This window comes from Telopea speciosissima, chromosome 3, assembly GCF_018873765.1.
Source record: "Telopea speciosissima isolate NSW1024214 ecotype Mountain lineage chromosome 3, Tspe_v1, whole genome shotgun sequence".
Classification (NCBI taxonomy): Eukaryota; Viridiplantae; Streptophyta; class Magnoliopsida; order Proteales; family Proteaceae; genus Telopea; species Telopea speciosissima.
In genome coordinates, this window is record NC_057918.1 from 29164909 (window position 1) to 29192864 (window position 27956).

Below are 27956 nucleotides of genomic sequence, written 5' to 3' on the forward strand. Positions count from 1 at the left end.
AGTAATAAGCAGAATTACCAACTTTAGCAAAGATCATAGGGTAAAAATTAGGCAAAGAGATAAGATCATTACAGCGGAACATTGGTGGAGCCAACTTAATTAAATTATTTTGTACCCCGTACTTGCATATGCGCACAATAAGCCATAACTTTCCCAAACATAATATGTAAAGAATCAAAAATCACTTATATACACATGCACATGTATAAACTGTATTGTTCTCTTTTACAACATATATATAGAATTGCTTACCATATCCAACAAAATTAATACATTAAATCACTAGAAATAAATAAAAGAAAATAAAGTTGTTCAGCCCCAAAGTCCTCATTCTATTTTTTCGGATTTGCCCAGTTTTACACCTTATTTGTGTTAGATACTGATACCCACAACTACATCCATGTAACATAGCCTTTTTTTCTCTGGTAACATGGCCTTCAGTCACTGTTGGCAGGGCTTCTCCAAGGCAAGAAGGCTCCCTAAGGATTTCTACGTATCACTAGCCGTGGCAAGGGATAACTAGGTGGCCTCAAAACTATAGGTGTGCACCTAGGCTAGTAGGCAACTAGAAGAAAACCTAGGTGAATTTTTTTGCCAGACAGCTGCCTGATAATTTGGTTTAGAATAACATGTTAACACATACAAATCCCAACATATACCAATTGAACTAGGATAACTTAAAATACATTTGTATACGCACACAATAGTATATTTTATTCCCACATATCTTAGTTGTGATAAACTAGAAAATTAGAGACAAGATGAACCCACCCAGCACACTAAGCAACCGCATAGGCCACCAGTCGGGCCATCACTAGGATCACCTAAACATTTTAACAGCAATGCCTACAATAAACACTGCTTATTTTTTGCACAGATAACTGTTAACTTACTACTGTTAATGTGAAGCCTAGGTAAACAAGTGATATGCATGAGGCCACTCTATAAGAACAAAACATGGAAAATAAAGCTGACAAATCAGTTAAGATTGTTTTATAATGTGGTTTTGGCCAGGTTATTGCAGAACTTCTCGCAATGGTACCAATGAACTCTTCAAACACTCAGGTTTTACCATAGAAGCATCCAGACATACTATGACAGTTGCTCCTTAACATTGCATTTGGTTGCGTAAATCTGTGGGTGTTACATCTGTGGACGCATGAATCTCAACTTTTTTAACCATTTGGTTGGAAAAATGGATTTACATCCTGAGATTCACCAAATCATAAGATTCATCATTTTACGCTAAAAATCTGAATCTTGAGATTTCACCTCATGAGGTGAAATCTTGAGCATAGTTGTCACGGCGGCATGGCGGTCCAAGGCGGTGGAGGCCTGTCTAAGCGCTTAGGAGGTAAAGGCGGTCTAGTGTTAGTTTTTTCCCCTCCCCCCCCCCTCCAAAGACCCAATACATGATGGCATTATGCATCATAGTACCATACCTATTATCATTAAAAATTAAATTTAAGCCACCTCAAGTCATGAAAATGAAAAATCATACATGACACATAAAAATTCAGAATAATCAAACATCATGAATTAATTAAGAAACTAAAAGACATAGCACAAAATTACAAATCACTAATTAACATTCCCATTAGTGATCATAATTCAGTATTTCAGTGACTCATTCACCAATCACCATTAGTGATTAGTCCATTACAAATAAAACATAGAAAAAGCAGCAGCAGCAGGCAAAGAAGAAGAAGAAATTTAAAAAAAAAAAACAGAGAAGCAGCAGCAGTTTAGTGCGTTACAGAGAAGAAGCAGGCAGCATTAACCAAAGCAAACAAAAAGAAAAGAGAAGAAGCAGCAGTAAAAAAAAAAACAGAGAACTGAAAGAAGCAGGCAGCATTAACCATTAACTCATTAACCAAGAAAAAAAAAAACAAAGAAGAAGCAGTAGTTTAGTGCGTTACAAAGAAGAAGCTGGCAGCAGTTAATCAAGCAACTGTACTCGAGTTACAAAGAATAGAAGAAGAAGAAGAAGAAGACTAGGGACTTGACGGAGTGGAGACTTACCTTGCCGAAGACGAGAAGAATCGAGTACTCGAGTTGTTGCCGCCTTGCCAAAAATGGAAGAGACGAAGAAGCAGTAGTAAAAGAAAAAAAGGAAAACAGAGTTACAAAGAGTAGAGAAGAAGAAGAAAACTAGGGACTTGCCGGAGTAGGGACTTACCTTGTCGGAAGACGAGAAGAGTCGAGTACTCGAGTTGTTGCCGCCTTGCCAGAACTGGAAGAGACGAAGAGTCGAGGGTTGCAGTGGCACTGTTGCAGACTTGCGGTTGCGCAGAGGCAGAGAGGGGTCGAGGGCTTTAGTTTGTTTTAGGGATTTCACTTTACTTTTTAAACTTTTGACTTTAGACTTTTTAAGTTTATAGTTTAAAGCTTATTTATCCCATGTAGTAGCGTACATTAAAATCCTTATACACAACCAATAAAAATCAAACAAAAAGAATAAAATAAAATGCATTAAAAAATCAAAAAACAAAACACAAGTCATGAGTGGAGGTCGACTTGACCATATGGCGCACCAAGCCATCGCTTTAACCGCCATGGCGACACCTAGATGGTCAAAGTGATCGCCTTTCATGACTCCAGATAAGCATAGCACAGCTTAGTGCCCAATTTTCTGCCTGGACACCAAGGTGCCGCCTAAGCGACGCCTTGACAACTATGGTTTGAGATTCATGTATTTTCGTTTCTTGAGATTCACATATTTTCAGAGGGGAGACCAAATTGCGGAGCTCCATCGAAAAACGGCATTACCGCTGCAACCAAAAGAAATATCGTCGCCGCTCCTCTGCAAATCGCGGAGCTCCATCCTCACCTGTTTTGTTCTCTTTGCTCGTGGCTTCTCTGTATATCGTATGTCGAAGGAAGCTCTTAAGGCCGTCTTCGTCTTGGTTGATTTTCAAGTCTTCAAAGTTTAAATCTGAAGCAGAGGCACAGTTGCACGTCAAAACCCTAGTTTTACAGGTGAGCACTCCCTGTTCCATTTATCTGCCCCTCTTTCCCCCCATTCACCTTGACGATTAAGGGTTAAATTTTTAGTTCGATTTTTTAGGGGTCTACTTCAACAAGTCTGTCCTCGATTGTCCTGCAACATCGACGAAGTAGCTTCGGAACCAATGAAAACAGAAAGGAAAAGACAAACAAGAAGGGATTGATTTTCAGGTCATAGTTTCATAATGGATTCACTGTTTTCAATTTATGTTCCAAGCTTTTCCAATAAGATTCCGGCCAAACTCAGACTAAGAAGCGAAACCAGATCGCCGTATACCTACTATCCATGTAAGATTTCGCAGATGGTTCTCCAATCTGATGGGGCATTTCAGCTTAAAAAAAAAAAAAGTATGCCAACAGATCTAGTAAAAAAAAAATCTACGAGCATTACTAACTATAAAAGATTCATGATTAGAAGGGGGAAATAAAAGTAAAAATAAAAAATGAAGAAGAAACGGGAAAGAGAATGAAAGAAAGAAGAAAGACCGGATTACGGCACCTGAAACATAAGATTCATCGCCTACGTTATCACCCAAATCGCCTTCCGTTAGAGCGAAAAAGAGATAACAAAGACAAAGAAACAAAGAGAGAAGGAGAAGTGAGAACAAAAGTTGCAGACCGCCATTGCAACTTCAATTTTTTAGGTAGATTCAGGTTTCAGAATCAGGGTAACCAAACAGTTTTTTAGGTAGATTCAGGTTTCAAAATCAGAGTAACCAAACAGTTATTCTGACATAATTTCAAATCTACACATACTCTCATCTATTGATGTTACATCTGAATCAATGCAGGCATCCAGAAATTTATGCAACCAAACGCAATGTAAGAAACCTAGAAGTGATGCAGATTCATCACCAAATAGGGCTTGTTTGCTTAGGCAAGTCTAGGGTAGAGTTTTCTATGTAATAGACCACTATTATGGGCCTAAAATATGGGTAATTTGGTTGCATACAGGATTCCTTACTCAGTTTTTTGAGTCTATTTCCATTGTTATTTCACTTTCCTAGTAAGTATAGGCTACCTAACAGATCAAGGATTGGGTTAGGTCTTTCCTTTTTAGTGTAGGAGTATATTTTTTTGGTCTTTCATATAAGGTTGTAAGGGGGGGCAAATACTAAACACGAATTCTGATATTAATGAAAAGCTTTTGCTGTCTCTTCTTCTCCATTGAAGATTTTTGTCTTACATTTGATCAAGGCTGATGGGATCGGTGTTTGATCCGATTGACACCTTGCTGTGGGAAGGCAGGATGTTCAGGAGTGGGATTGGTGTTTGATCCAATCGACACCATACGGTGTGAAGTCCGGGTGGTTCTTTAGAAGCTCTCCTTCAAGTTCTTTTCTTCTTTGAAGATATCCTTCAATATCTAGTTAAATATTCAATTTTTATTCAAGTTTCTCAATCAAACAAGCTACTGCCAAGGAAATTCTGCAATGGTGAGTTTGATTCATCCCAAGCCTAACTTTTATTCTTCTAATCCTCTAAACCACCAAACCCTGACATTCCAACCCCCCCCCCCCCTTTCTGTTTTAACATTTCCCAATACCTAGATTTGGCCCAGACCAAACCAGCCAGCAAAATCCCTCCTTTTTTGGATCAAACTCTCCTCTCACCAATGGAAAACTCGATCCAAGTTGCTCCCTCATCCGACCATCACAAACCCTAAAAATCCATCTTTTCCTCGTTTCAAAAACCCAAAACCGTAACCCTAACATTGCTGCCCATTCCAGTTTACATACCTAACTCCATCAAAACATCCCAGGACCTTCAATGATAGACTCCCCTACCTCAACTTGACATAACCCACACATCAAATCCTAACCCTAATTTCACCAAAAACACTTATTTTAGCCTAGCCAAATTAGTGTTCATAGCAGATCCTGGTTTCCTGGCTTCTAGCTGGTCTCCTACCAATCTAGAACTACATTAAGAAGCCACATCCCTTGGGATTTACAAGTTTCAGAGACAACCCTGAGATGACTATGTTTGTATACTCTGGTCAGATGATCATGGGAGATAGGTTAAAAATCTGTTCTCTAATAGAGGGTTTCAATGGGCCAGTAGGATTTGGCAATTAAAATTTAAAATAACTAACCAGACTAAGCTATCCTTATTATGTGCAATACAAGAGTGAAGCAGAGGACTCTGCAAACTGTCTTCACTATCTGAGAGAAGTCTTTGCTTTTGCATCTAAAACAAAAATTGTATTAGTTTAAACCCCAACAGCAACAAGCACTAAGCCAGAAGTCGAATTAACCTGGAAGGAGGAAAAATTTTAACCAAAATATTGGTGCTGTAGCATACTTTTGTCTACTCTTTATTTGTTGAATTTCTTCAGGGCTAGGCTCCTTCTTCCAGCCCTTCACATATCTTGTCCCTCTTTTTCTCCTTTTGAATATTATGTTAATCTTAAAGTTCTTTTGATCTTCTTCTTCTTTTTTTTTTTGGTGGGGGGGGGGTGGTTAGATGTTGATAATCCAAAGGAATACCTTTGTTCCCACTAACTTGGGCCAACTTGCTAATCAATGCCGTCTTTCCAGAACCTGTAGAACCATATAGAAGAACAGGCCATTTCTGGCTTACTGCCAGCAGGACCATCTCAAAGCTCTTTTTCACAGCTGAAGTCAACACAAAGGGACTGTTTGCTAATTTTCTACCCCTGAAAATGGAAAAGCACTTGATATCAAGAGAGGTATCAACAACCCAAAATGGAGAAAATCAAACAGAGACAAATGCAACTAAGGAAGGAATAGATAGTTTACTGAATTGGAAAAATAAAATGCAAATCTTTGCTGCTCATTAGAAAGGAAAAAAAATAATTACCTGCCCAACTTTTTTTTAATAATAACCAATTTAATTTAGGAAAAAAGGCAAGATAAAAGATAAAACTAGAGAAAAATTATTTTCCTGCTTACAATGTTGACAGCCTTCTGTTTCTACTTAAGGGCTCTAAAGAAGAAACTTCAGAACACAGAAGCCCAAAAGACTGCAGGCAGTACTCCTGATCGAAATCAATGCTTCCATCAACAAAATCTCCACTTTGTTGTTCAGTTCTTTCAAGATACCAGCTAGCTTTTTCTACTGATACATCCTCACAGAACTCATCCCAGCTGCAAGTATCAAAAAGCTACATGAATATCATCAAATTTGCAGCCTTCAAATTGTAACTGTTGGCAGCATGTCTGAAAGAAAGCAAGAAAAGGCTAACCGTAATAAACATGAAAAAGAATTTTCTGCATCAAGACCACAGCATGACGTTGCTCTATCACTCATTCTCAAAATGTTTGATAATATCTGTATCCCGCACCATTTTATGTCCAAAATGACTTTTAAAAGCTCTGGATTATTTCCTGAACCAACATTCGGAGAGTGTTGGACGAGGTTCATGAAACAAGACCAGTTCCAAAGTTCAGAGAAGACATTAGGCTTTAGTAGGAGGAAGCGGTAAGATGTCCGAACAGCATTTAGCAAGCGAGTTCCCTCCTGACATTAATTTAAAATGATCATAAAAAGAGGATAAAGGAAGTTGAGCTCTATTCAACAATGAGCATACCATATTGAATTCAATTTAAATAACAAAAGGACGGTTTCAGCATTAGATCCTTCAACCTCTAAAAAGTTAACACCCTCAAGAGTTAGTAGCAGCAAAGAAACTCCAGAGGAAGGAATGACATGATTGTAAAATGAAAAAAGAAAGAACTGTTTCAGCATTTTCAAATAGTTGATGATACATATCTCAGCAAAATTATTTAATTTGTTTGTTAACAAAGGCATGAAAGACATATGTAATTAGAGAACACTGTCTCTGGAACCAGGACATGGAATTCTTAATTGAAGTAGTTGCCAGGCAGGGTAAATAGTAATTCCATGAGACAAATTCTTGGAAAGAAGAAGCAAGAACCTTTCTGTGCCACAAATCATTGATGTAAAGGGAGAAACTGTTATCAATCAAATCAAAGGGAAAAGATTAGGTCCTAATCTAGGAAATGCATATCCATCAGACAGCTGGTGTAACTCAGCTGGATATACCCAAAATGAAGCAAGAATTTGTTTTCATTTTGTCTAACCAAATAAAAAATTTCCACGATGTTCTATCATGAAAATCTAAGAAGAGACCCCCGAAGCACAAGGATAGCTCACATTTACCCTCTTTAGCCAATAAGGCGGTAGCATAACAGCCACCTCTATGTATATGTGTTAACTACACAAACCTCCCAGTCCACATGAAGAGATGTGTTTTAATGCAGAATATTAACAAGTCAGACCTCCAAAGCAAGACAAAAACATCCATTCACTACCAGGTAAAATAAAATCTCATTTTTTTCTCTTTGTGGTGGAATGGTAGGTGTAATTGTATTAAATAAAATAAAATGAAGCAATGTGTAACACTAACGCGCAGCAATGGTGCTTCAATTCAATCCATGTAGAGAATCCCCCCTTCACAATAAGACCAAGGAAGAGAGAGAAGATGCCACAGAATCCATCAGCAACAATCCACCTCCACCAACCAGGCCCAAAATACCAAGAAGTCCATCAAACTTACAAGCATCAGTAGAAACGTTCTTTTAAAGTCAAGGATGGGACTGTGATGATGCCTCAATTCACAAGAAAATTTGGTTAAAATAGAGTTGCAGACATATCAAACTTTCTGGGACATCTATGCAGCCATGAGATCCAGAGGGAGGACCGTATAGACAGCTGAATAATGAGCAGACATATCTAACTTGCAGGGACATCTATGTAGCCATGAGATCCAGCGGGAGGACCTGGAGCGGTTGCTTGTGGGATTTCATTTCTGAGACTGCATACTGCAATTTACCAGATAGACAACTGAATAATGAAGACAAATCAGACAGAGTTACTGTTGGAGATTAACAGGGTGTGGAGAACACAGAATCTTGCAAGGCTGTCAATTACAAACAAGATAATTACATAGCGCAGATCTAGAGCACAGGGGTTTGCACCTAGTGAATGATGTCACATGAACTATAATGAGGAAGAGTTGGCAATGGGACCGTCTTTGAATTGATTGAGGGTGCATAGAATATTTTCTGGCCCTGTTTGGAGTATGATGACCTTGTCTAAAATGCTAAAACAATTGTTGTTCAGTCCATGAGAAGCCACTTTGTAGGACAAGGAAGTGTGCCATCGAAACATGACTTCTATGGCCATAGTCAAGGGAATATGGAAGGATGCAGTTTGAAGGTCATTCACCATCTTATCCAAGAGTTCACGCTGATATTGGTTGATATTTCCCTGACACATGCACTGACACCAAAAGAATTCAGCTGTTTTGAAACCGTTTCGGTACCAATTGGTTTCTTTAGCTAAATGCTTGATATAAAGTTTTTTGCACACTTGAACTACAAAAATCATGTATGGGACTTGGTGGATGTTCAGGAAGATAAGGGCCAATATGAAACATAGTATCCTGTTGCTAATTCAGAAGGAAGTGGAGGGAGAGACTTCAAACGAGCATATCAGGGTCACGCAGCTTGATCCTAAAACTACTGCAAATGGCTTACATCAGAGAATTGCCTTGAAACTATTAATATTGAAAACAGAGAGCAACTCAATGCCTTAAAATTATACACATAAAATATTAGGCAGTCCTTCATCTTGAAATTAGGTCCCAAAAAAGAATCAAATGCATAACTTTGTTGCAAGGGACACAGATCGCAATTTGCCAAAAAAAAAAAAAAAGGTAAGAAACAAAAATAAGAAGAAATACATTAAAACAGCCAATTATAAGTTTGTAAAAATGGAGCATCCGCTTTCTCTATTAAATCTCAATTCAAATCTAAGACTTATCAAGACAAACCCATACAGATCATGTCATTTTGGTTCCATTTCACCATCCATATCAGCAGCAAGGTAAACCAGCCCAGTTTCGAGAAGACTCAGCAAATCAATTTCACCACTTAGGATACTGTCAGGTGCTACTCCAGATTTTGATTTCATATTCAAATCTTTTTCTGTTGGCTCCAAATCAGGTTGTTTTTTTTCTTCAACACTAGTCGTCTTCTATTAGTCTATTAACGTGGGGACATTTGTTCCATGGTGGAAAGAGAAAAATGTATCCAAGTGCAAAGACCTGGTATAATGAAAGATTAATATCTTAAATTTCATGGTGGTCCCTACTGGAGGAACTAATGCCCTTACCTCTTCCCTGACCCCGTCCGTCGGCCTCCATGGCTGGCCTGCCTCAGGTGCTGCCTCCACCTCCCAGGGACCCTGCCTCCTTAGCCTCCTCTCCTCCCCCTCCCTCCCCGCCTCCTCTCCTCCCCCTCGTCCTCCCCCTCTCTTCCCTTGCGGCCTCCCACCACTCAGCTGGGATGGCATGATAAGCTTTCTTCAGCAAGGCCCCTAAGCTATCGAGTGTAGGTCACCCTCTCCATTTCGTCCCCCCCTTCCATATGGCAACTCTAAAATTGCTTGTTGTTCGCCTGAGCTCCTAGCTAATGATGCAAACCTCTGGTTCAACTCCTTAGCTGGTAACTTCATTGGAAGCCTGTCACCGTTTAACATTCTGAAGCTCTCTCTCTCTCTCTCAAAGAAATGGAGAACTCAAGGGCATTTGGAAACTAAACTGTTAGATAACGGTTTTTTCATCGTCAATTTTTCTGAGGAAGGAAACAAGCTTCGAGTCCTTGGAGGTGGCCCATGGCAGGTTAGTCGATGCCGACCTTCCTCAGACAATGTGATCGTCGCCTGCAGCTTCGCAAAGTTGACCTCACCTCCATTTTGTTATGGATATCCCTTCCAAGGCTCCCCTTGCAATACTAGTGCTCAGACGGACCGAGTTCTGTTGTTTCGGTTCTAGGCACCACATTATTTTCAGATGGTAGAACAAAAAGAAAAAACAACCGTCCTTCGCCAGGATTTGATTTGTGTGAACACCTTCACCGATGAAAGCCCCCCAACTTCCATCACAATCTCCGATGGTGAAGGATACAGTTTCGAGCAGAGGACATATACAATTGGAGCCCTCCACATTTCACCGTGTGCAAAGTCTTCAGCCACAGCCCAACTCAGTGCTTCCCTAAAGCCTATACTTCTAATGAACACCCTTCCCAGCTTGGCTTTGCTAAAGCTCTTCAAGTCCTTTTCAGATGAAAAGAAATGCGAACACATCCTCACTAAATTCACTGGTCATTCATGTCTGTGGTGGAATGATGTGCAACAGTCAAGCCTCATCACAAATTGGGAGGTTATGAAACAAATATTGAATATATATTTATTCCTCCTAATTTGCAGAAGATGCTCTTCCACAAGATGATTAATTTCCACCAAGGTAATAAGAATATGGATACATACACCATGGAGTTTCACAAATTATCTTCCAGGTGCAGACTTCAACAAGAAAGATCAGCAACGGGTTTGAGGTACATCAACGGACCGAACATAGAGATCCGGTTAAAGGTTGCTAATGAGGATTTTAAATCAGACAATGTGGCAAGACTGACCCTTCCCAGACCCCGCAGTGGCAGGAACTTCACGCACTGGGAATGCCCTTTTTACATCAGTCGATGTGGCAACTATGTAAGCCAAGACTACAAAAGAAAAGTACAATCATCTGAAGGAAATGATCAAGCCTACTTCTGCCTACAGGCCTACACCAAGGCCGAGGAAAGGAAGATTGACCCCTAAAAGATTGATGAAAAGAAATCCAAAGATCTATAAGGATAGCGAGTGGCAAAGAATATTGTGTGTCACAATTGTAGTGAGAAAGGTCACTTTGGCAACGTATCCCAAGACCCGTCCTCTAACCATGATTGAAACATTGTTGGCAAATATGGAAGCCAAGGACTACACGGAGGTTTATAAGGATTATCCTACTGATACAGATGATGACCTCGATGATGGTCATGATGAGTTGATGACAAGGTTGAAGCTAACTCAGCTAGTCTTGCTTTCTTCGCTAATGGACTAGAAAAAAAGGCTCCTCTCTTATGAGAGAAAGCTACTACTATATGATGAGGATCGACGGTAGACCACACAATTGTCGACACAGGAGCGAAAGCCAACCTCGTCCCTACAGGCCTAGTTCAAGCACTAAACCTCCCGCAAAAACATCTTTTCAAGAAAATATATGTCCAAGATTTTGGGCCTAATGCTAGAGAAGAGGCCAATGCAGTCGTGCAAGTTACCTTACAACTTGGGCTGCTTAACTACCGGGCGTGTTGCCTAGTCAGCCCCCTAGCGCATTGTGACGTTCTCTTAGGGGAACCTTAGCAACAAAAGACCGATGTTCTCTACGAAAACGCATGGAACACCATCTAATGTTGTTCTAGATTGCTAGGAGACCAACTAGAGGTCAGTAAACCAGGATATGCTATGAACACTAATTCCGCTCGGCTAAAATAGCTGTTTTTGGTGAAATTAGAATTGGGTTTTAATGTGTGTGGGTTATGTCAAGTTGAGGTAGGAGAGTCTATCACTGAGGTCCTGGGATGTTTTGATGGAGTTAGATATGAAAACTTGAATGGGAAGCAAGGTTAGGGTTAGGGTTTCGGTTTTTTGAAAAGAGGAAAAGATGGATTTTTAGGGTTTATGATGGTCAGACGAGGGAGCAACTTGAATTGAGTTTTCCTTATGGTGAGACGAGAGTTCAATTCAATAAAGGAGGGATTTTGCTGGCTGGTTTGGTCTGGGCAGAATTTAGGTATTGGGAAATGTGAAAACAAAAAGGGGGAATGTTAAGGTTTGGGGGTTTAGTGGATTAGAAGAATAAAGGTTAGGGTTGGGATGAATCAAACTCACTGTTGTTGCAGAATTTCCTTGGCAGCAGCTTGTTTGATTGAGAAACATGAATAAAAATTGAATCTTTAATTAGAACTTGAAGGACAGCTTCAAAAGAACCACCCGGGCTTCATGCTGCAAGGTGTTGATTGGATCAAACACCAATCCCACTCACGAACCACCCTGTCTTCCCACAGCAAGGTGTCAATCAGATCAAGCGCTGATCCCAGCAGCCTTGATCAAACACAAGACAAAAATCTTTAATGGAGAAGAAGAGCAGCAAAAGCTCTTCATTAATATCAAAATTCGTGTTCAATACCCCCCCCCCCTCTTACAACTTTATATAAAAGACTAAAAATTACACTCCTACACTAAAAACGGAAGACCTAACCCAATCCTTGACCTATTAGGTAGCCTAAACTGACTAGGAAAGTGAAATAACAACGGAAATAGACTCAAAACATGGCTGGACTTATAGTCCTAATCCAGCCCAACTTAAATAGTCATATGACCACTTAACCAAGTCACATGATCAGTTAAGTGATCACATGACCACTAATTATGTAAAAATAAAACTAAGTAACGAATCTTATAGGCAACCAAATTACCCATATTTTAGGCCCATAAAAGTGGTCTATTACATAGAAAATCTTAGACTTATTCCTAAGCAAACAAGCCCTATTTTGGGATGAATTTGCACCACCATCAAGATAAAACAAGGAAAACAGATTATAAAGTTGCCTCACGCATTTACGGACATGCTTCGACGACAGCAGTTCTCTCCTCCTCCAGCTGTGAGTCACTCTCCTCCCCACTCAGGGAGTTGCGGTTCAACTGTCTTCCCAACGTTGAGGTTTACGGTTATTATTGTCTTTCTTTATTATTCTGCAGTTTATATGTTCTGGTTTAGTAAGTCGCGGGTACAAGGGCAGTTTAGTCCTTGTACTTATTTTTATTTTGTCTTTGGCTATTATAAATATTAGGGAGAGAATCTGGGGCTAATTATTCCAAACTAGCCGCAAGTCTTCCCTCTTCTCAGGAAACTTGTTTTCTCCCTTCCCTTCTCTTCTCCTTTCTCTCTTCCTTCTCCTCCTCTCTTATCTGATTGCAGAGTTGTGATAATGTAAGATGGCATCAGAGCTTTGTAGTCAGATCTGAGATCCTCTTCACATCATTCTCTTCTGAGTTTCTCCTTCGGTTATCACCTTGTGGTGTGCAGCCACCTATTGTTGCATCTACTATGAAGTGAACACTCCTCTCATTAATGGAGTCTCTTGTACCAGATTATATGCTTGCCTGATGCTGCTGAATTGAAGGTTCCATTGATTTCAGGGCGGGCCTTGGTGAAACGGTAAAGGTTGCTCCATTGTGACCATGTGGTCACGGGTTCGAGTCTGGAAATAGTCTCTCTGCGAAAGCAAGGGTAAGGCTGCGTACATAATGACCCTCCCCAGACCCCGCAGTGGCAGGAGCCTTGTGCACTGGTTACACCCTTATTTTACATCAATATCGATTTTTCTTGGAAAACCTTGATAAAATCAATCTTCATGGACTGCTGGTTTTTGGTGGTTTTTCTCTGAACATTATGGGTTGTTTTCTCTTGGATGCTGCTGGAGATTGGTTCTACTGCAGTCTTGAAGACTCTACAGTGCATCTGGTTTCAATTTTAGCTGCTTCACCAAATCCCTAACAAATCAATTTTCTCTCTGGTTGGTACATTGGTCTTTGTTTGTATTGGTGAAGTTTTCCATATTGATGGTTATGTATTCCAGCCCTGTTTAGTGATCACAAACTGCTCTTGATTGGCCTTCTGCCTATAATCGATTTTTATTGGGTTTATTGGTGACCCTGGATATCATTTTATTTTTTTTTCGATTACCCCTCTGGTTGTGTGTCATGGCTGAGACCAAGACTACGGACATTGTTAATGTCCAGATAACATCTATTAAGCTCAAGGGGAGCTCCAATTACTTGTTATGGGCTCAGGCAGTTCGTGTCTATATAATGGCCAAGGATAAGCTCCATTATATTACTTCTGCCCCTCCTGCACCCAACTTTAAAGATTATAATGAGTGGGTCAAGGACAATGCTATTATTCTGATTTGGTTATGGAATAGTATGGAACCAGACATTGCTGCCAATGTCATGTTTCATACTACTGCCAAGAGGATGTGGGACGATTTGAACTTTTGAAGGAGACATACTCTCAAGAGAAAAGTATGACTCGTATCTATAACTTGTATGAGAAGATGTTTCAATTTCAGCAATCCGACAAGTCTCTACAGGAATACTACAGTGCCTTCAACGGTACGGTTGAAGAGCCGAATGTGTTTCAGCCACTTACTACAGATATTGAGAAGCATAAAGCTCAGCGTAATATGTTTTTTTATGTCCAAGTTTCTTGCTGGTCTGAATTCTAATCTGAAGGCTATAAAGGGACATTTATTGACTGGCGAGTCAGTGCCTCCTACTCTCAACGAAACCTATTCCGGACTTCAATGTATAGCATCCCCAGCCAAATTAGATTCTTCACCTAAAGATAATTCTGCATTCGCTGCTGGTCCGGGCCATGGCCGTGGCCGAGGTTCAGGAGGTGGTCGTGGTTTTGGTGGAAGCAAGCTGATCGTTCTTCTAGGCAGTGTTCTTATTGTGGCAAGCCCAATTATACAGTTGAGACGTGTTGGGCCAAGCATGGGAAGCCAGAACAGGCTCAACATCTAGCCAATCATGCAGTGTCTGATGATGGTTCTGATACAGTGACTTCCAGTGCTACTAAACTTGGTTCATCTTCAGGTGATTCATCTTCCAATTGCCATGATGAGGTCCAACAATTGATGCGCCGATTACAAAGTCTTGAGACTTCCACTTCTACATCTACTGGGGTTTCCAATTCGCTGCTACTTTAGCCCATGCAGGTACACCTGCGTTCTTTACTACTGCTTATACACCCGGGATTATTGATTTACGGGCTTCCGCCCATATAACTGGCAAGTCATCTTTGTTTAATTCCTTTTCTTCTAATGCACATTCTACACTTGTTATTCTTGCCAATGGCAATTCTACACCTGTTACTAGTCATGGTACAGTTCCTCTTAACCCTAACATTACTCTCTCCTATGTGTTACATGTTCCCCAGTTTCCCCTAAGTCTTCTTTCTGTTAGTAAGTTAACTAAATCTCTTAAATGTTCTGTAACTTTTTTTTCTTCTAATTGTGTCTTTGAGGATTCTTCACACGAGGAAGACGTGTCGGTTAGGTCATTTGTCCTTGTCTAGGTTAAAACTTTAGTTTCCTCAATTCAAGTCCTTAGATAGGTTAGAGTGTGAGGGCTGCAAGTTGGGAAAGCACCATCGTGCTTTTTTTTCCCTCTCGACCCATAGCTCGTAGTTCGTCTTATTTTCTTTAGTTCATTTGGATATTTGTGGTCCTTATCGTGCAAGTAATAGGCATGGTTTTTGGTATTTTGTCACTTTTGTTGACGATCAATCTCGTCTTACATGGTTGTACCTCTTGAAGGATCGTTCTGAGTTTTTATCTATCTTTCAAAAATTTTATAATGAAGTAAAGATTCAATTTAGTTCTTCTAGTAAAGTTTTCCGTTCTGATAATGCATTAGAATATGTTCAAACTGAAAATAGACATTTACTTGAGGTAGCTTGAGCCCTTATGATACATATGCATGTTCCTAAACAATTTTAGTGTGATAGCGTCCTTACTGCATGTTTTTTAATTAATCGTGTGCCATCCTCTGTGCTTGTCAATAAGTCCCCGGTTTCTATTTTATTCCCAGATTTACAGTCATTCCACTTACCTCCACGGGTTTTTGGTTGTGTATGCTTTGTACACAATTTACATTCCCCAGGTGATAAGTTGGTTCCTCGGTCGACTAAGTTTGTTTTTTTGGGTTATTCTCATACTCGTAAAGGATACCAGTGTTATTATCCGATTACCCGGAGGCAATTTGTTAGTGTTGATGTGAACTTCTTTGAGAGTATTTCCTATTCTTCTATTCAGCCCATCTAATCTCACGTGGACTGATTCTGACGCACCTCTCTCTCCCACTCCATCATGGTTTTGCTCTCTACTTGTCTACTACTACTATTCCCATGAATCATATTGAGGCTCTTGCTATCCCCGGGTGGAAAGCTGCCATGGATGCTCTCTTGACTCGCAATACTTGGAGTTTGGTTGCTTTACCCCCTGATAAGGACATGGTAAAGTGCAGATGGGCCATGAGCGCATACATTTAAGTACCACTTTGATGGCTCTATTGAGTAGCTGAAAGCCCGTCTGGTTGCCTAAGGATACACCCAGACTTACGGTGTTGACTATTTTCAGACATTTTCACCAGTTGCCAGATTGAATTTTGTGCATCTTGTACTCTTGTTATTTCATTGGCTGTTAACTTTGATTGGCCAGTGCTTCAGTTAGACATTAAAAATGCTTTCCTCTATGGTGACTTACTCAAGGAGGTGTTTATGGAGCAACCTCCAAGGTATGATGCTTAGGGGAGAACGGTAGACGTGTGTGCAGGTTGCATAAGGCAATTTATGGGCTGAAACATTCTCCTCGGGCTTGGTTCGAGATGTTTAGTGCGATTTTGACCAAGAGTGGTTTCTCTCAATATTTTTCAGATCATTCAGTGTTTGTTCGTCGACAAGGAGAGAAGTTAGTAGTCTTGGTGGTCTATGTAGATGATAATATTCTCTGTTAATGATGAGGTTGGCATTGCTGAGGTAAAAGGATACTTGCAACAGCAATTTCAGACCAAGAATTTAGGTCAACTCCATTATTTCCTTGGAATTGATGTTATTAGAAGTAAAAAGGGAATCAACGTGTCTCAAAGGAAGTATGTGATGGATCTTTTGTCTGAAACTGGCATGCTTGCATCAAAGCCAATGGATATTCCTATTGACCCTCACCAGAAATTTGGGGTTAATGATGGTGATCTTCTCAAAGATGTGCACTTACAAAAGCCTAATTGGGAAGTTGATTTATTTGACAATCACAAGGCCAGACATATCCTTTGTCGTTGGATTTCTTAGTCAGTTTATGCAGTCTCCGCATAAAGCACATCGGGATGTTGATGTTCGTATCCTTCGATACGGAGGTTGCTCCTGGTAAAGGTCTTATTTATCGTCCCAATAAGCATATGGAGTTAGTGGAGTTCTCTGATGCAAATTGGGCAAGATCAGCTTGTGACCATCGTTCTACTACAGGGTATTGTACCTTTGTTGAAGGTAACCTGGTTACATGGCATAGCAAGAAACAGACTACACTTGTCAGGTCTAGAGCTGAGGCAAAGTACAGAGCCATGGCTCATACTACTGCTGAACTAATGTGGATTCGGTCTTTACTTCTTGAGATGGGCTTTCCTATGTCAACACCTATGAAAATGTATTGTGACAACCAAGCGGCAGTTTACGTTGCTAAAACCCTATCTATCATGAAAGGACCAATTATATTGAAGTTGACTGTCACTTTGTTTGAGATGTTGTCTTGAAGAAGCTGATCGAGACTCCATTTGTTCCATCATCGGGCCAGCTTGCTGATGTGTTTACGAAGTCTTTGTTTGCTACTAATTTTCGCTCTCGTTGTAACAAGCTGAACATGGGTGATATATATGCTCCAGCCTAAGGGGGAGTGTTGAGGTTTAGGGTTATTTTTGTCTTTCTTTATTATTATGCAGTTTATATGTTCTGGTTTAGTGCAAGTCATGGGTACAAGGGTAGTTTAGTCCTTGTACTTATTTTTATTTTGTCTTTGGATAATACAAATATAAGGGAGAGAATCTGCTGCTAATTATTCCAAACTAGCAGCAGGTCTCCCCTCTTCTCGGGAAACTTGTTTTCTCCCTCCTCTTCTCTTCTCTTCTCTTCTCTTCTCCTCTCCTCTCCTCTCCTCTCCTCTCCTTTCTCTCTTCCTTCTCCTTCATCTCTTATCTGATTGCAGAGATGTGATAATGTAACACCCAAGATATGTACAACCTTAGCGTTGAGATTACTGTAAGGGTATTGATGCAGCTCCAAGTACGAAGAAGAAGAAGAAGAAGTCCTGAACCTAGGGCTTGATTAGGGAGCCGTAGAGTAGGTTTATTAGCTAGTATTCTCCATACTTAGCTTTATTTTTCCGTTTTTAGACTGAACCAGTTTAGAATTGGTTATATCCAATTGGTTCAAGTGGTCCAATTTAAGTTAATTAGTTAATTAGTTCTTAACTTAAGTTAGTAGAGGTATCTTAGTCAATTTACTATTTTAATTAGTTAAGTTTGATTTAAACCTCTCCCTTCCACGATTTTGTGAAGGAGAAGACTTTAATTTGTAGTAAGAATTGGCATTAGCCATATTATAAATATAGCGGCGCTCTACCAACTGAGCTATATCCCCCCGAGCCAGGTGGACCATGCATGAAGTAGTCAGATGCTTCTTCTATTCTTTTCCCTGCGCAGCTGGCCCATCCTGGACTTGAACCAGAGACCTCGCCCGTGAAGTAAATCATCAATAAATCGTGGAGGCTCCCCCACATTGAATTTTGAATAAAAAAAAGATTGTCTGCTGCTGCTCCTGCTCCTTTGTGAGTGTATATCCTTGTGGATCTCAAGGTGGATAGGGTGGGTGGACTCCTGCAACTCCTTGCATTGAGAAGATCGGGAGGTTTCTTCAAATTTCAAGCTGTTGCCGGTGGATTCCTGCTGTAAGTTTGAATGATTAAATTCTGTTTTCCATTCATTCTCCCTCCCAATCAATTCTCCCTTTTATTTTTATTTGATTTTCCCCATAAACCCTAGTTTCCCCTACCACCATTAACACCCTAAAACCCTAAAATAGTCTAAAATCCCCACAGCCTGATTTCACCATTAGAACCAGCCCATATTTGGATCGAACCTTCCCCTCCCTGTTTAGTAAACTCGACCCAAACCCAGCCCTCACAGCCCACTTGAAACCCTAGTTTTGGTAGTTTTCCTAATTTCTAAAGCCCGAAACCCTAACCCTAATTCTGCAGGAATATTAAACTCATCCAAATCCCAATATTTTTATATCAAAATAATCCCCTAGACCTGCTGATCATTACCATACATCCCTAACCCTAGCCTAAACCCTAAATTTGCCCTAAACAGCCCCAAACTGCCCAATCAAACCAGCAGCCCTTTCTTAATCCTATTGTTTGGCCTCTAGTGGGATCTTCTCCCCTATCTAGAGCTACATTAGGTATCTTGGGTTCGCAACCTTCGGATTGTAGGAAGTACAGTTTGAGTTCAACTCAACTTCAGTTTCAGGATAGGATTGAGATTTGTACCCTATATATATTATACTTTATGTACCCAACGATTAAGGTTGTTGGATATTGAATGGAATTTGAAGAAATTCACCTCATGGCTATGGGTGTGTGGCATTGTTCTTCCTCTGCTCTTATCTCTCTCTTTCCCTAGTTCAACCTATGGCCTCTTAGTGACCTAAAACAAGGTTCTAGAACACGGGATCACATCATTGTGGCATAAATAATACCTAGCATGCACACATAGGAAGCTTAGGTGTCGGTCAGGCACCTGGCAACAGCCTTGGTCTCCTTGTTGTCTTAACAAGTATGATTAGTTCTTCTAAGAGCAAAGACACCATTCTTTAAGACATCAGCTTCACTGTGTTGATGTCCCCTACTATAGTCCTTTTTCCATTTACCAAAAATTTGAGAATTCATCACAGAGGTCCTCTCATCTTCATCATTATAACCATAGACTTAGTAACAACCCAATCTGTCTCATTGACGCTGTTTCCTGGTGTGATACATTAATATTAACCTGTCAGAACATCCAATCGCTACCAGTAGTTATAGACTTATAGCCCCAACACATAATACCCTAATTCTCCATAGGAATTAAGCATTTAACCAACCAAACCCAATCTACAAACCCTTTATTTGAATCTTACTTGGTGATTTAAATTGTGGGTGGCAGTACTGCTTCAACAATCACCATAATTGATAATTATATAGAATAGGTTTATGAACAACATATATGTCTGAAAACTTACACTGTCCTCAAAATAAAATTAAAACAATTCCAAACCAAACACCAATTCTGATGGCTTTATATGGAGATGACGTTACTAACATTGGGATCTGGTTTTAACAATTTAAAAAAAGAATAAAAAAGATGTATGTCATCAATTGAGAAAATTAAGAGGGAACAGAATTCCCATATACAGAGGATGCATATCAAGCTTAACATTCTAAATTTCATTCCAAAGGATGAACAATATCCGCTTATAATTTGTGGGTTAGCCCATGATGTCCTTCATATTATTGTCCAAAGAAATATTTACATAGTGAATTAAAGAGTTTCCAAACTACATGCACAAAGACAAGCGAAGATATATTTACATAAAAATATTTATATACGCATGGTAAGTATTTAAAATTCAGTATGCCAACTTTCATCCAAATGAATATTATAAAACAAAAAATAAAGCTTAATAATCAATAGGATAATACCTTCTCTATGAGCTGTGAGGTTGAATCAGTTGCTAAAAGACGTTGGAAAGGAGGTGGAGCAAATTTGAAATAATTTAACACAGACCTACAAGAAATGATCAGTGTGTCTTACATCACTTTCTGAAGAATGGAAAAAAATATCGCACAAAATTTACAGCAATCAGCAAATTAATGTATAACCCCACTCTAATCAACATTGTAAATTAGGAGATTCTTGTACAAAAATTGAAGGGAAAAATTATTAATTAAATCAACTACACCTTTTTCACTAGAAGGCAAGCAATGAAGATTAATAAAAAGAAATAAAGTATTAAACCAACAAATGCTTTCAGTACATTTTTTTTCCAAGAAAGTGGGGGCACAGATTGATTTGATAACAAAACCAACAGACAATTTTTCCCTGTGTCAAATGGACACTTCACATACCCCTGGACTGGAGTACCCATGTCAACATGATACAACAAGTATGTGTGCAATCTGCACCTAAAAGTCACACAACACACTTGGACATGGCTTTGAAGAAGAAGTTTAACCCCTATGTCGACAAGTTAACCCCCTTCACACAATAACCCATCCCTTTTGAGTCCGACACATTTTAGCCAAGTACCAGTACTAAAACCCATGTTTCGACATGTTGACAAACTAACCCCCTTCACACAATAACCCACTGCTTTTTGAAGCAGATTCATCACCAAAATGGGCTTGTTTTATCAGGAATAAGTCTAGGGTAGGGTTCTATACGTGTTGAGCCTTTTGTCCGTTGTGTTTTTAATGTAATAGGCCACTTTTATGGGCCTAAAACATGAGTAGTAAGATTGGATACGGGATTTCCTTTATTAGGACTTAGTTTCTTATACTTCAATTTATTTTTAAGTGTTTTCAGGTTAGTTCCATTGGTTCAATTCAAGTTGCAAGTAATAGTTATTAAGTGTTTTTAATGTAGCTCTAGATAGGAGAGGATCCTACTAGAGGCCAATTATCAAGGATCTAATAACAAAGGAATCAAGGGACTGCTGGTTCTGCAGTTTCAGTAGGACAGAAGTGTAGTTTTAGGTCAAAATTCTAGGTTAGGATGGGGTAATGGGAATAGAGTTTACATGATTAAACTAGGCAGGTTTTAGGGAGTGTAATGAACTAGGTTTGATTAGGTTTAGATAAGAAATTAAAAACTCAGAAATTAGGGTTAGGGTTTCGGGTTTTGGGTTTTAGAAATTAGGTTGAATTTAGGGTTTCTAAGCAGAGTTTAGGGCTGGGGTTGATGTCGAGTTTAGGGGACAGTGGGAGGTAAGTTCGACCAGATTTTGGGCTGATTCTGATGGTTAGATTAGGCTGTGGGAATTTTAGGGCTTGTGGAGCTTTAATGGAAGTGGGGGGATTTTAGGGTTTTGAGCTAGGAATGGGGGCAGCAGTCTGGATCGAGTGTAGGGGGTATTAAGGAGAGGCTAAGATCCAATTTTAATGGAATTCTAATGGAGGACTGAAGCTGGACAGGTTCTAGATGAGTTAGGGTTTAAGGGAATCGATGGGATAATGGAGGCTAGGGTTGGAGGATGAGAAGAAGAAGGGAATGAACGAAATTAATTAAATAACTTACTAGTTGAAGGAGATCTTCAATGGAGGCAGTAGCTCTGTGATAGAAGGATAGAACGACCTTCCAGCTGTAGAGGATCCTCCCAGCTGTCATGGCGTAAGGAGTCGATTGGATTCCACCAAGCCCTTTCTACCTTGATAGAACGACAAGGATGCACTCACTCACTCACAAGGAGCAAAGGAGCAGCAACAATGGCAGCCAAGCAAGACACGATTTTAATTCATAAACTTGTGGGGGAGCCTCCCACGATGTGAATATTTATAATAATATGCTAATGCCAAATCCTACTAGAATCTAATCTCTTCCTTCATAAATCGTGGAAGGGAATGACTATAATCTAAAGCTAATAACTTAAAACACTGAAAAGACCTAATTATCCCTATTAACTTAAATTACAAAGGCACTTAACGCATCCACTTAAATTGAACCCATTGAACCAATTGGATGTAACCAATTTGAACCGGTTCAATTTAAAAACAGAAAAATAAACTAAGTATGGAATGGAAAATACTAAAATACAAACCTAAACTATGGCTCCCAACTAAGTCCTAGTGTCAAGACTACTTCTTCTTCTTCCTACGGGTGTGGACACTTGGTGTTGCATCAGTTTTTGTTGCGTTGTATTAGCATTCTATAAGTCCAGTCATGTTTTGAGTCTGTTTCCTTTATTATTTCACTTTCCTACTTGATTTAGGTTAACCTTATTAGTTAAGGATTAGGTTAGGCCTTTCCTTTTTAGTGTAGGAGATTACCTTTAAGTCTTCTATATAAGTTTGTAAGGGAGGCTAGCACTGTACACGATTTTGATTAATGATAAAGCTGTTGTTGCTACTCTTCTTCTCCATTGAAAAATCTTGTATGTTTGATCAAGAAACCCCTTGTGTTTGATCCAATTGAACCACCTAGCGGTAAGCTCGGGTGTTCTTTTCTGTTGTTCTTATTATTCCATCATCTTCTTTATCCACTAACAAGTAAGTATTATTCTATTTCCTACAACTCGAACCTTTGTTTCTAGAAGATCATATGCCACATGTTTTTATGAGATTAAGCAATTCGGTCGTTAGATCGTCTTAAGATTTTAACCACATGTTCATGAACCTTAATGGTGATCTCAAAAAGAGTTTGACTTAATTCTAACCATCTGATCTGGAGATAATTTCAAAATTCCAACTCTGCCCTTTATTCCCAGATTCTGGATTTCTGCAATCCTGAGTACTGATTCGATTTGATTATTCTATTAGGTGTGGATATCTTTATTCATTAATTAGCGTGAAATGATATAACTAAACTGGAGAACCACCCAAGAACCATCCGTAGCAGAAAACAACCACAAACACTGTGACAGACAGGAAAGAAAGACTAGGGAGTACTAAGAACTCAAAATGGAAATGAGCCGAAACAAATTCCTGGCTTAATCACTTCTTGCCTATTATCTGCTATGTCATTTGCCAATCTTGTGCTTTTCATTGGAATCATGCATTCATGAGGATGCCGTAAATTCTTGTTATTCTCTGGTTCCTTTTTTTTTTTTTTTTTTCTTTGGGTGGGGTGGGGTGGGTGGGAGGTGCAACTCTAACCCTCAGGATTACTTAAAATATGCACAGTTCAATGCTTACACTTTGTTTTTAATGTATCTGATCTCTTTTTTACTTTATGAATCTGTTCCTAAGAGAAGTTGTTTCATTTCTCCAAAAATTATTTTGAAACTATGCTTCTTGTTCCCCCTTTAGGGCATAAGAATAAACAATGCTACATAAGTTTGTGTGTGGGTATGTGTTGAGTAGCCAGATCTGGCACCCCTCCAAAACAGATGTCCAAACATGTAAAGGGAGCAAGAAAAAGAATGGAAAGATTAAGCCAGGAATTTGTTTCGGCTCATCTACATTATTGATGTATATTGGCTGTCTAAAACCAGCCACATGTGTAGGGATTCTTCCCTACACCAGCAGTAGAGTAGCCATCATGTAGGTGTAGGGATTTTTCCCTACACCAGCATAAATCGTGGGCTGAAGTTAGGGTTTAATTAGATTTTTATTTGGTATTTTTTTTTTAGTCCTTTATTGAGTTGTAACTCTAATTAGGATTCCAGTGCAAGTTTGAGTCCTAGTTAATAATACTGATGCAGATTTATCACCAAACTGGGCTTCTTTCCTTAGAAATAAGTCTAAGGTTGGGTTATAAACATGTTGGACCTTTGATCCCATGGGTTCTCAATATAATAGGTCACTTTTATGGACCTAAAGTAGGGATACATAAGTTGCATACGGGCTTAGCCCTATACTTAGTTTATTTTCATGTTTTAGTGTTTCAAATCAGCATGTGTCCCTCCATTAAAACATCTCAGGACCTTCACCGATAGACTCCCCTACCTTGAATTGATATAACCCTAACCAAAAACCTATTTTTGGCCTGGCCAATTCATTTGTTCATGACAAATCTTGGTTGAGTGGCTCCTAGTTGGTCTCCTACCAATCTAGGACTACATTAAGTGGTATCAGAGAATGGATGAACATGGTACACCAGTGCAGCCTGCATGAAAAGCTTTTTGCTGCTCTTCTTTTCCATTAAAGTTTTTTGTCTTGTGTTTGATCAAGGCTAAAAGAATCAACATTTGATCCAATTGGCACCTTGTGGTGAGAAGCCCGGGTGGATCGTTTGGTTACTTTATTGCAACCTCTACTACCGTTCTTCAAGTTTGCAGGTTCTATTCCACCTTGGTGCCATTAACAAGTAAGTACAAACCTTCCAAACCTGCAACTTGGATCTCCCCTTCTAGAAGATCATATGCAAGGTGATTTTTTAGATCTACCAAACCAGCCATCCGATTGAACTTGGATTTTCATCACCAGCTCAAATAACCCTAATTTGGGAAGTGATTCAAAGACCTAATTCATGTGGCCTTATTTAAATATTTTCTCATATTTCCCATTCTATCCCTAACCAGTAACCCCCCCCCACTCCCCATCAAAGCAAAGTTTCAGACATTCAACCATAACCGATTCTGATTTCATCCTCAGAATAAGTAGCTGATTTCAGGATATATCAATTCCGAAATTAATAACCTAATCGTATCGTTTAACCCTAGTTCCAGCCTTAATTACCATAACACCCTCACTCCTACCCAACTAGGATTCCTCCATAACTTCAGATTTAGTCATCTGACTTAACTGTGATTTTAGCATCTCTTCTCTTTAATATATCCTCACTCGACCTAAGTTTTAAGCCCATTCAACCATCTAATTTCTCATTATCGAGATTTTCTCTAATCTGAACTATCCTTTGATGAAAAGATTCTATTTCAGTTGATGGTTTGAGCATTCAAAACCAAGCCTACATTAGACTGAAGTGTTGTGATCGACGTGTTCCTCTAAAACTTTAAAATATATATATAGGACAGTCATACGAACAGCTATGATGTATGGTGCAGAATGTTGGGCAATTAAGAATTATCAGGTTGATAAACTCAGCATAGCGGAAATGAGATGTTGAGATAGATGTGTGGCAACACTAAGAAGGATAAAGTAAAGAATGATCATATTAGAGCTGGTTTGGGAGTAACCTCGATACATGATAAGCTATGAGAAAGTCGTTTGAGGTGGCATGGCCATGTACAATGGAGGCCTTTGGATGCTCTAGTTCGGAGGAGTGATTTCATTCAGGTTGAAGGAACTAAAAGAGCCAATGGCAGACCTAAAATGACCCTAGGAGAAGTGGTGAGGAAAGAAATGCATAGTTTAGGCCCTGTAGCAAGTATGACCTCGAATAGATGATTGGAGGGCAAGGATACATGTAGCAGACCCCATTTAGTTGGGATAAGGCTGAGTAGTTGATATTGTAGCATTTTCTCTCCTTACAATTCAGAATTTGAAGTCCCACTCGTCTTCCTTTCTGTATCCTTCCTTGTCCTCTTCCACTATTCATTTCTCTTCAATATCTACATATATAGGCTGCTGACCCAAAAATTATCCTCTACAATCAAAACCCTAACTGCCCTAATTTTTTCCTTTTAATATGAACTATCCTACATCAATAACTATTAATATTTTGATAGGCATTCATCTAGCTTATATACCATTTTTGCTTTCAGAAGATGTTTAATTTTGGTGTAACTAGTGCTTGACATTTAAGCAATTCCCTAAACAGAAAAAGGGTCTAGTGCTTGAAATTCAATATTGATGTTTAATTTTCATGCCATAAAATTGCATAACTGACAACTCACCCCAACAGAAAAGGTGCCAATTCAAGGGCTCGACAGAATGCCAAAGAGGCGAGTTCATGAAGCTTCAAACACCTTCCGCTCCTAACATATAAATCAATAACAATAACGTCATCCACAACATCACAATTTCCTGTTTCACAGGTATGTCCATTCTCCCCAATGCCTGGGACTGTATCTTCAGAATCCAATTTCAAGCTCTGAACTAGTCGAAGTAAAGCCACTGCTCTGTCCACAATCTTTCGAGCGACAGGACGGAAACAGCCCATCATAGGGATTGTATAATTTGGATGCAGAAACAGCTCGGCTAGCGAGTTCACAACTTCTTCTTCTGTCAAGCTGTCTCCCTGAGTTTGTCCATAAAACGAACTCAATTAAATAAAAGCAACTAACTCCCCCAAAAAAAAAGTGTAAAATGAATACTAATAAAAAACTGTACCTTCTGCGAGAGTGACTGCAATCCGGGAATGCATCGAAGCTTAGGACAACGAGTAAGGAATCTGTCCAATTCGTATTGCAGACTAAAACTCCCGTCGATCGCCATTAAGGACTTTTGTCCTGATAGAGAAGAAGAACCGTTTAGATCTTTTTAAGGAGGAATTCGTGTAATTGCCCTGTTTCAAACTTTGGAAGAGTTTGGAACTGAACTACAGACGAAACAGTAGAAACTAAGAACTTGACCGACAGTGTTGCCGAGTCCTACCACCTTCTTTATATACACAGGGCGGGTGGGCGCAAGGGTTTAGGGTTCATGGCTTTTGGCGGCAAGATGGTGGCCAAGTGGAGTTCCGTGCAAACACTGAAGTCGGTTTCAACAGTTTTAGTGGGAAAAAAACACATGGAAGGGCAAAGTAAGGTTTCAACCGGTTTGGTACCGGTTATTCGACTCGGTTCCGGTTCGATTCGGGATGACCAATATACAAACCAGAACCGAATTCACATTTTCCGAACTAATGACCGAATGGTATTCCGTTTCTGCAAGGCGTTGTGAGTGATGGGCTGAATGCCTGAGGTACGCATTTACACATTATGTGGTGATGAAAATGAAACTAAACACATTTTGATGAAAACTTGAAACTTATAAGTCCCATTCAGATCAACAAAGTTAGACTGAGCAAATTAGTTTCAACATTATCAATTTATTCTGGAATTAAAAAATCTTCAGAACTGGATTGAAAACAAAAATTCTGAAATAAATCCTTCAAATTTAAAAAGTATTTGAAAGCTTAAGAGTAAGTTTTCAGGTAATAGTGTAGAGACTACCTGAGAATGATTACTAAATTCTTGGAGTAGAGCGGAAGAGACAGACCTAAATTAATCTCAACCGTAAGCAAAACGTAGTTTGCACTTGTGGAAGGAATGGAGGAATCTAGCTGCGGCGGGTCTGCGACTTGTGGACTTCTTTGGGGCTCTGGCGTAGCAAGAGAAGAGGTGGATAGGCAGAGTCCGAACTCCGGAGAGCACAGCGGTGCACCGATGCCTCTGATTCTCGAACTCAAAGAGACGAAGACTCGAAGAGCGGAGGCTCAGAGCTGCTGAGCTTCTGCCGTTCTGGAGAGGAAGAAGGTTGTGAAATGAGTTTAAGCTTCGTTTGAACTTGAAGAGTTAACGTTAGACTCGTGCTTTATGTCGAAAACCTAACATCTCAGTCATAGGCCCAGCCCAAGCCCAAGCCCGGCCGAAAGCTGTTCAGTTATACCACGTAAATTGTGTGTTGTGAATTTGGCTCTCCTCTGGCCGTGACGGGAGGTGGAGGATCCAGCCCAGCCAAAACAAGGGTGTTTGGATCATTTCACATGCGCCTCGTCCCCCCCCCCCCCCAATGAAATGACCAAACCTCCCCCCCTTTTTTGGCTGGGTTGGCTCCTCTATGTTTTGTACGCAATTTTAGATACATTCTGAAACCTATTTTCTT

At 39.7% G+C, this 27956-nt stretch overlaps 1 protein-coding gene across 1 annotated transcript in view; it reads right to left on the reverse strand.

The window, feature by feature from the left end:
- The window catches only part of LOC122656978 (midasin), a 184398-nt gene extending 157702 nt beyond the window's left edge, over positions 1-26696 (reverse strand). Inside the window, exons 1-6 of the mRNA XM_043851700.1 lie at positions 26481-26696; positions 26045-26388; positions 20235-20319; positions 6215-6489; positions 5922-6116; positions 5496-5665 (exon numbers count right to left, since the gene is read on the reverse strand). Coding sequence (XP_043707635.1) covers positions 5496-5665; positions 5922-6116; positions 6215-6489; positions 20235-20319; positions 26045-26388; positions 26481-26585 — 1174 coding nt within the window. The 5' untranslated portion in view covers positions 26586-26696. The remainder of the gene's footprint in view (positions 1-5495; positions 5666-5921; positions 6117-6214; positions 6490-20234; positions 20320-26044; positions 26389-26480) is intronic.
- Positions 26697-27956: the final 1260 nt, after the last annotated feature.